General features: G+C 37.7%; 1 protein-coding gene across 1 annotated transcript in view; it reads right to left on the reverse strand.

Moving 5' to 3' along the window:
- Nucleotides 1-8,808, reverse strand: part of LOC128984820 (ribosomal protein S6 kinase beta-2-like) — a 138,179-nt gene extending 129,371 nt beyond the window's left edge. The window contains exon 1 of the mRNA XM_054404188.1: nucleotides 8,461-8,808. Coding sequence (XP_054260163.1) covers nucleotides 8,461-8,550 — 90 coding nt within the window. The 5' untranslated portion in view covers nucleotides 8,551-8,808. The remainder of the gene's footprint in view (nucleotides 1-8,460) is intronic.
- Nucleotides 8,809-9,765: the final 957 nt, after the last annotated feature.

Below are 9,765 nucleotides of genomic sequence, written 5' to 3' on the forward strand. Positions count from 1 at the left end.
ACTGTGGATGTGATGCTCCCTGGTGTGGATTACGTCCGCACTAGTGAGTACTTACAACTATCCGCAGTACTATCCTGATAATTAGACCAATTCGTAAATTACGAGGAAAAAATGTGGTTCGGATTCCACTATAAACTGTAGGTTCCTTAGTTGCCATTAACTGTATGGGCTATTAATTAACAGCTGTGTCTAAGGAACATGTCGACCTTAGTCACTAACAAGACTACAAGATCGCGCCACTCATCCTACACTCATCCTTCACTCATATTTGGGTTAAAATACGCACATAGTGGCATCCTCATCTTAAATAATTTATAATTGAAGATTGAAAGAAAGGATTATGATTGCAGGAACCAGATTCTGAGATTGTATAGGCTACCACCTGAACAATCATTAATGATCACAAGTTACAGCGGAAAAAGACAAAACAAACATACTAGTGCCGCCATAGAGTCACGCATGTGTGCAGTGCTCCATATGATTCAAAGCTTTTTGGCTGGTGGCGAGCAAGTCGGGGGCTCTGGCCACCGCAAGCCAACAAAGTGGCAGTGTACTGCTGTATATGTAACTCAATGTCTTTAGTTGTGGCGCCACCATGGTGAGGTGTGCAAAGGCCCTAAACCTAGGTATTAGCCCTACACCGCAAATTTATTATAGAATGAATAGTGTGGGTAAAATAGACAATGTAGAAAATAAGACATAGAGATCCAGCAAGTTCTAAAGGACAGCAAATTTCATAACTAGAGGCAGAAGTTGACTTATCATAGGTGACACCATAGAGTTTTCCTCTGGGTCATATTTGTTTTTTATAAAAAAATATGTGTTATCATCGCCTGCCAGCAGTTTTAAGAGTAGGCCTAGGCCTAAGAGTACCAAATGTGTCTCTTTCTATGAACCAATTGCTTACTCTCACACCTCACCGGCATAAATTAACCCCTATTAACTAAATCAGTTGAAGCCTGAAGAGTTGTGTAGCACAGAGCCCGGCACCGCTCGAGTGGTGCATTCCCGGATTGTAACTTAGTAGCTGTGGTGTTGTTGTTTTTGTTTACTAAGTTAAAGTTAAGTTAAAATTTGTATATTACTTAAATAGGCCTTAGTAAGAGGTTTTATCGGGTACACTTTCCCAGAGAACCAACGATATCGCATGAATAACGATATTTATCAAAACTTGTTCGGTTCGATAGGATCGATTAAGTTATATAACTTTTTTCTATTGTAGGCCTAACCATCGATTTCAAAATTGGTTTGTGTATAGTTTTATTAATATTTAATAAATAAATATAAAGCTTATAAATATAAAAACAAAAACACAATTAAGTAACTTAAACTTACTGTAGTATAAAGTTAACTAAAATGTAAATTAATGATAAAAAATAAGTAGGCTATTAAGAAGTATAAACTAAATACCCCCGCCACAACAAACCTGCAGACTAAGCGAATTTCCATTAACCTGATTGGATTTACACAAAAATGCCTCCATACAAATATCACATTTATTTCCTATTTAAATAGAATTAGTTTAACGAGTACTTAGGTTTGCTGCAACAGGGCCTAAAAGTGAGTGAGCGTAGCGAACGAACTTCAACCAGGACGTAATTGAGCCATGCGAACGAGCTCACTTTATGAAGTTAAACGGGACAAAGCCCGCGGGTACAGCTAGTATGTTCATAAACAAGCAAACTACAACAGTTGACTTGTAGGACTTAGTCTCCATAACAATAACATGGGAATTTTAAATTTACAAATTTTTGGAATTTTCTCCGTAACCATTAGGCGCACAACAACGCTTCAATATACTAAATTGTTTGTTTTTTAAGCTCTACAAAATGGTTTGGAAAGAAATTGTAAAATTTTATGTTTTTAGAGTCAAAAATGGGAAAAACCTATTTTTACCCCATAAAACCCCATATAAAACCCCGTTCCCATAGTCCGATCATGCTGGTTCGCGAACTCGTTCGAATGATCGAGTTATCGCGCTAACGGACACATATATATATAAATATATATATATATATATATGAATTTGAACGGATGGTGTTTTTGGCCTCTAGGGACCTCAAAACGAAAAAGTAAATCGGTCCCAGGTCCAAGTCTTACCATGAGTTCTACGGTAATAGCTTATTCCCTATATGGAAAATTCGCTAAAAACTATAAACCGGTGTATAAATTAACATTGCAATGGCTTTAATAAACTGAAGAAACATATCTTCTCCCAATAACTTTACTTCACATATAGAGATATTCACATCAACACAATTTTCAATACCGGTAAGTTAGTGTTAAAACGGTAAGCACGTATAAATTTTTAAAATTAATTTCTTCCATTTATAAACATTTAGGCTAACTTAAGTTAAATGGAAACATGAGATAAAATGAATAGGCCTAAATATATTCCGTCAATGTTAAACTAATTGTTGTTGTTTTTCTTTATATCATACGGTACAATTAATTAAAATCATTGCAATATTATCGATTTGGATCAAAATCTATATATAGCCTACCGTCATTCGAGTAGACTTCCGTATCTGCGCTGTTAAAAACAACCGTAAGAAAATATCAATTATTCTATTGTTTCATTAATAACCTATAATGTTAACCTCTTGAATGAATCCCACTAACGCGCCCGCACGTCAGACCGGTAGCCCTGCTAGTGCTACGAGCCCCCGAGTGTAGTTTGAATTTGCTGCGCTTAGTAAGCAAATCGAAGAAGAAAAATAAAAGGTTGCCTTGTTTGGCAAGTTACTTTTATCATAGACTAAGCAACACAAGCAGACTCCTCATCCCATTGTATATTTGTAAGCTTGTTTTTCGTGTCTAGTTCATGTACAGCCACACTGATCGCTGGGGTAGACAAAATTTTGTTTCCATTATTTTAGGGTTATTTTCATGATTTGTGCTTTAGCCTACTATTTGGTTATATAACTAGGAGACCAGTTATTGTTTATGATTATATCGTTTTATTTGGTTAAATGAGGTCTTAAATGACTGTGTAACGAGCCAATTTTTTCAAGACACTTTTTTCCTTCTTCCCTAAACCTTGCGACTCCTTTCCGCCGCCACCAGTCAACTTCCGCCACACCTCACCGGCTTCCGCCGACCCATATATCCTTTCGCCATGACCTCCGCCCATTTCCTTACCTTACGTCTCCTTTCCGCAACTTCCAGTCAACCTCCTTTCCGAAAGTACGTCACACATTTTGGCGCCCGAACAGGGACTCCGTGAGTCATGGATTCGTAGGAATAGAATATCGAAAATACCTTGAAACCAATCCGACAATCCGAAACCCTCTCTCTAGAATGACGAAAGGCAAATTGGACAGCAATGATTTTCCTCCGCTCACTACAAAGGAATCCACGGCAATGTTTTCCTCCGGAAAAAACAATGAAGTAACCCAAGTTGAAACTTCAATTACTCAGGGGATTCCTGCCACTTTTAGTCAGGCTAGTCAACAGGACCAGCGTGTAAGTTGGGTATATCAATTGACAAAGCATCAAATTCAATCTGAGCTGGAATCACGAAATTTAGACGCAAGCGGGAAACTGCAAAAGTTAAGAAGTCGCCTCTTCGAGCACATTCGAACTCCTGGTGTTACTCCAACGACGGAGACAAATCAGTTACTTTTTCCCCCAATGGACACTGTTGAAAATGGGGCTTCAAACTCAAATCTGGAACCCAGCATACTCAACAATTTCATGATGATTGTTGGTTTGCCTCCAAATTCTGATGTCAAAACCTTACGAATGAGGCTCGCAGACCTCGCTGAGAAGAGAGGGTTGTTCAGAAGGCATCCAACATCTGACGGCTTTACCGAACATCAAAGATTTGCCAAAGGCAGATCACTGCCAGATATGAAGATAAACCAGTACCCGTTTCCAGTTAAATTGAATTCAAACACCCAACCTCACACGGATACGGCTAGTCTCCGCAATCAAGTCAGAAAGTAGAACATTCGTTTCAATGGATACACTGACCCAGTCTCCTTTATGGAACGACTAAATGAACTAGTAGAAGCTTACGATATACCCCTAAACCGCATACTACAAGCAATGCCAGAAATCTTCAAAGGGAATGCCCTCCCCTGGTGGCGAAACAACAATGAATTTTGCAGGAATTTCACTGAGTTTCAACGAGAATTTGAATTGCAGTTCCTGCCTCCTGGCTATTACAAGAATTTAGATCGAGAAATACAGGATAGGACTCAAGGAGAACGAGAGACTTGTCGCCAATACGTTGTTGCAATCGTCACTCTAATTCGTTGACGAGGAGGAAATACTGAAGAAGACAAATTAGAAAAGATTTATGGGAACCTAAAACCTGAATATAAGCTGTATTTTCCCTGTCAAGATGGTCTCTGAACTGGACGCTCGAGCTGAGGAATACGAGGCAGTACTTCGATGTAGAGCAATGTATCGACCACCTCCTGCTCCTACTCAATCACTGACGCCTGAAACAGCATATCAGTCCAAAGGAAGTAGAAGATCAGAATCATATGAAGCCTTTTATCTCGAAAAACCCCCTTCCAGTGCAAGACTGAAGAAACAAAAGGAGAAAAAAGCAACAATTAGTTTTAAGATTCATACACAAATTTTTGTTTTCGTAAAAACCAAAAGGTATTTGTATAGATATTTAGATTTAGGATTTCTTTTAAGTTGAAAGTTTTTTTTTCATCATTGTGATACAAGGTTGTGATTTTTACGTTTGTTATTCTCTTGTTAGAACAAATTTGTTTATAAGTTTTTAGTTTTGTTAACGATTTTTTTTTTTTATAAAATTGTTTTAGTTGTTTTTATAGTTTTGTTTTTCTTTTCGTGAAGAAAGTGGTGAGTGTAACGAGCCAATTTTTTCAAGACACTTTTTTCCTTCCTCCTTAAACCTTATGACTCCTTTCCGCCGCCCCCAGTCAACTTCCGCCGCACCACACGCCGACCCATATATCCTTTCGCCACGACCTCCGCCCATTTCCTTACCTTACGTCTCCTTTCCGCAACCCCCAGTCAACCTCCGCCACCCATCATCACCTTCCACTACCCTAACTATCCTTCCGCCACGACCTCCGCCCATCTCCTTACCTCACGTCTCCTTACCGCAACCCCCAGTCAACTTCCGCCGCCCAATATTGCATTCCGCTGCCCTACCTAAGACGTAAACATCTTAATAATTTCAATCAGTTAATACACCATAATTCGAATATTAAAGATATTAAATTCGGAGTCCCTCAAGGCTCTATTCTGGGCCCATTACTTTTTCTATGCTATCTTAAGGGTTTACCTAGCATCACACCTTTTGATAATATCACTATGTATGCAGATGATAATAATTTTCTGATATCACGTAAAACTCTTGATGAAATCGAAGTTTCCGCTTTTAACCAGATTTCAACCTTAGAACAGGCTCTTAACGAAAAATGCTTGCTACTGAATCCTAATAAAACTAAGTTCATCACTTTTACAGCTTGCTCTAGAATTAGACCTGCACCTGAGAGTTGACAATATTTCTTAATGATCATGTGTAGGAAGAGGTGGATAATTCTAAATTCTTGGGCCTAATAATAGACAAAAACTTAAATTGGAATAATCATGTTTTATCAATTTCTAAAAAGTTAGCTTCTGGTTTTTTTGCATTAAGGAAGGTTTCTAAATTTAGCAGTTTGGTTACAATGAAAACCTCCATACATTCATTGAAAAGATTACAGAATTTTTTACCACAACACACTAAACTACATTTGATCAAATCACTTGTACTACCCCACTTCAGTTACTGCAACTCATTGATCAATGACTTGACTGCGACTCAGGCGGGTATGCTCCAGCGGTCACAGAATTATTGTTTGAGATTTGTCTATGGTCTGCGACGTATGGAGCATATCACGCCATACTACCTTGAGGCACACATCCTGAAATTAAATGATCAAACCAAAGATTCACTAAAATTTTGTCATTGGTTTTTTCAATTTTGAAATCAGGCTCCTTAAAATATTTCAAATCCGATTTTAAATTTGTGTCTCAGGGTACCTAGTTCACGAATGTCTCGTTATTCTTCGATCACATTGCGTATACCTCATCATGTGACAGCTTATGGCAGGGCTTTTGTTGTTACCGCTTGTCGTCTGTGGAACGGCCTACCCCTACACATTAAGACCCTTGAAAAACGTTCCCAGTTTGTGGCGGCACTGAAAAAGCTCTATTTTGAGAAGATGGTCTAGGCTGGCGTGTCCTAGGGCTACTGTTACCTTGTGCGTTTGCTGATGCGTGTATGCGAGAGTGTATGAATGTGTTTTTCTATTTGTTAAATTTTTATGTTTTTTTTAGATATGTAGGTACTTGAATTGTTAAATATTTTATGTTTAATTAGATTAAGTTATCCCTATGTCACATTATTTATGTTATATTTTTAATGTCAGGTTAAGTGTAAGAAAGGGCCATGTGGCCCTAACTTTGCCTGAAAAAATAAAGGATTTTTCATTTCATTTCATTTCAAAACCCTTTATCATGCCCTTGTACAGTCTCATATCGCTTTTGGTATTGTTTTATATGGTAATACCTCAAATGAAAATTTAGATGAACTGCTTATCCTTCAAAAACAAGCAATAAGAATAATTTTGAAGCTAAATTGGGATGATTCTGTTAAACATCTATTTACTGAATTAGAATTTTTTAATGTAGCCTACCTACATTTTTTTTTTTTTAAGAAAGAGGAGGGAAAATGCTTTTACGCACACAGGTAGCCAGCCTGTAGTGTGAGACTCCTGAATCTATCACAGACTACTCACTAAAAAACCCCCTCTACTCTGTTGGACACGGACCTGGAATTGTTTGTCACATTACTTCAAGTCAGGCCAACATGTGACCTAAGCCCTCAGGGCTCTCACCGTTTTTGGGATTTAGATACTTTATGACCTACACCGCATCCCGGTCAAGGTCGAGCTTCTTGGCGCAGAGAATACCCTGGATGTAATGTGACACACAGGTCCAATTGTCCTCACCCTCCGTCATCATCGGTATGACCGTGTCCACTGACAGCCTAAATAAGAACTACATGTAATTAGTCCACCAGTCCATCTAGATCTCCATAATGTGACGAAATTCCTATTATAGAAAACATTATTGACTACGGAATCACTTGAAATGTTATCCATCCTACCTTGTTTATTGTAGGCTAATTGTTGTATGTTTTTACGGTGATATCTTGAGAAATATTCATCAGCGGTGAAAAATAATGGTATATTTGTATTCAGGAGGTAAAAAACTTTAAAGTAAGATGTCAAAATTCGTTTGGAGGCACCTATACGGAATAAATACCTTACTTTTTAAATTGTTTTAATTTCAAAGATAACAACCTAAAATAAATTTGAGGTTTATAAAACATAACTAGCTATCACTACAGATTTTTTAATTCTTTCTAGTATAAATCATGTAGGGTACCCTATATTAAAATAAATTTCAAAAAAGTTCATACCCAATTACCCCTAATACCCAATTTCCCTTCTAAATACCCTAGTTTATGTATCGTAACCTAGTTGATTTAGCCTACTGTATTTTCTAAACGGCACCAAAGTCTATATTGCTTTTTAAAATCTAATTAATTGCATATTGCAATTTTGGTTTTGTTTTCATGTTGTCGTCGTGTGTTGTTTTGTATGTTTAGTATCGAATGTAAACAACTGACAGCTGTTTCCACTCCACAAACCTTCCTCCCCTTTCCGTGTCAGTCGCTACTAAGTAGAACTTGGACTCGTCCAAACCACAAATAAGTGAATAACTCAACAAAACTTAAGTTAAGCTTGATATCAATTATTTAACTGTAGGCCTAACTTATGGGAGAAATCTCTCCGACAAAAACTGATTGAATTTTTGGATTCTGCGTGAAAAATAACTTAGGTAGGCTACTGTAAGTAGCCTAGACATCTAAAAATTACATCATATCCCACTGTAGGTAGGCCTACAGTAAATAATTACCCCTGAAAAAAACTCCTTGTGCCACTGAAATAAAATCCAAGACCCCAATGAAGGATTAGGCCTGGACCTAAGTTAAAAATTGGAATAGGCCTAAATCCTGTGACCCTCAAGACCCGGTATCAACTTCTAAAGAAGAAAGTTAACTAATTTTGTAACTTAGGCTAGGCCTACTAAAATTTTTACTCGGACCAACCTTCACTTCTGACTTAAATATCTAAGGCCTAACTTAAAGCCTAGCCTTACATTAAAATTAAATGTTTGCTTACTAATCTACTACAATTGATCTACTACCCGTTGATATGAATAAATGAAATGAATAATCTGACCTAGAAAATGGAACCAAAATATTTATTCAACATACTCCCTAACAATTTGTTAAGTGAAGAAGCCTAGGCCTAGGCCTACAAGGTGGTCTAGACAGAAAACAACAAAACAATTAGAGAATTCATGTCAAGAGACCACATGGAACCTAAAAAGTATAAAGTAAGAAATATCAGGTACCTCTTCTATTTCAATTGCGTCGTCATCCGAGTCGTCTCGATTATTTACAGTGTCAGCATCATGTAATTCAATATCAAAAACTCCAGCCATTATCCACGTCTGCTACTAAATTTCCATTTAGGCCTAACACAACTCAAAATTAATATATAAATCCAAAATCACATGCTCGATTAAATTTTAAATAAAAATAGCACTAGTTGAAATTCTGAGTATAACAAATCACTGAAATATTATTATTAAATCAATTTGAAATTAAAGATTCGCCACAATAATAAAACACTATGACAGGGTTATGTCCCAAGTCAAGACCCAAAATGAAAGCGTAGCGTAGCGTGAAAGTTATGAATAGAGATTAGAGTAGAGAACAGCAGGAGGAGATAGGCAGAGCAGAGAGAAGTGCGATGGCAAAAGAATGAAGGACTCATCACACGAACAGCGCCTCAAGAATTGCGACGCTTTAATAACGTTGAACTGTATAAAATACTAGCTGTAACCCGCGGGCTTTGCCCCGTTTAACTTCTTAATTTTCAAGAAGATCTCGTTCGCATGGCTCAATCACGTCCTGTTTGAAGTTCGTTCGCTACGCTCACTCAGTACTCACCTTTAGGTTGGAGCTCGTTCGCTGCGCTCACTTGCCTTCAGGTTAGCTCGTTCGCTACGCTAACTCGCCTCCAGGTTGAAGTTCGTTCGCTACGCTCACTCACCTTTTGGTTGCAAATTAGCTGTTGTCATAAAATGTAAAAGAAATAATAGTGCTGCACCCTGTTGGTAATCCTTGTAACTTTAATGCTATTGAACATCATAGAACAGAACCAACTTGTTTAATTGAAACAGCTGTTAAGATTCATTAATTCCATTTTTCATAAGGTTAACATGGGAAGCTCCAGAGCCACTGGGGGGTGGAGCCGATTGGACGGATCACGAAATTGATGGTTTATAAACCTATTCCATGAAATTCTACACGTATGTACCAAGTTTCGTGGCAATCGGTTCAGCGGTGTCTGAGTTTATCACTGCCAAACAAATATATCTAATATATAAAATTCTCGTGTCACAGTGTTTGTCTGCAAACTCCTCCGGAACGACTTCACCGATCGTTATGAAATTTGGTGTGTAAATTCTGTAGGTATGCGAATCGGACGTAAACTATTTCCCGTTTCTAAAATTCTTAAAAGGGCTCCGCCCCAGTGGCTCTGGAGTTTCCCATGTTAACCTTATGAGAAATGGAATTAATGAATCTTAACAGCTGTTTCAATTAAACAAGTTGGTTCTGTTCTATGATGTTCAATAGCATTAAAGTTACAA

Source organism: Macrosteles quadrilineatus, unplaced genomic scaffold (genome assembly GCF_028750875.1).
Source record: "Macrosteles quadrilineatus isolate MER2022 unplaced genomic scaffold, UCM_ALF_1.0 Scaffold_2__2_contigs__length_208266976, whole genome shotgun sequence".
Lineage (NCBI taxonomy): Eukaryota > Metazoa > Arthropoda > Insecta > Hemiptera > Cicadellidae > Macrosteles > Macrosteles quadrilineatus.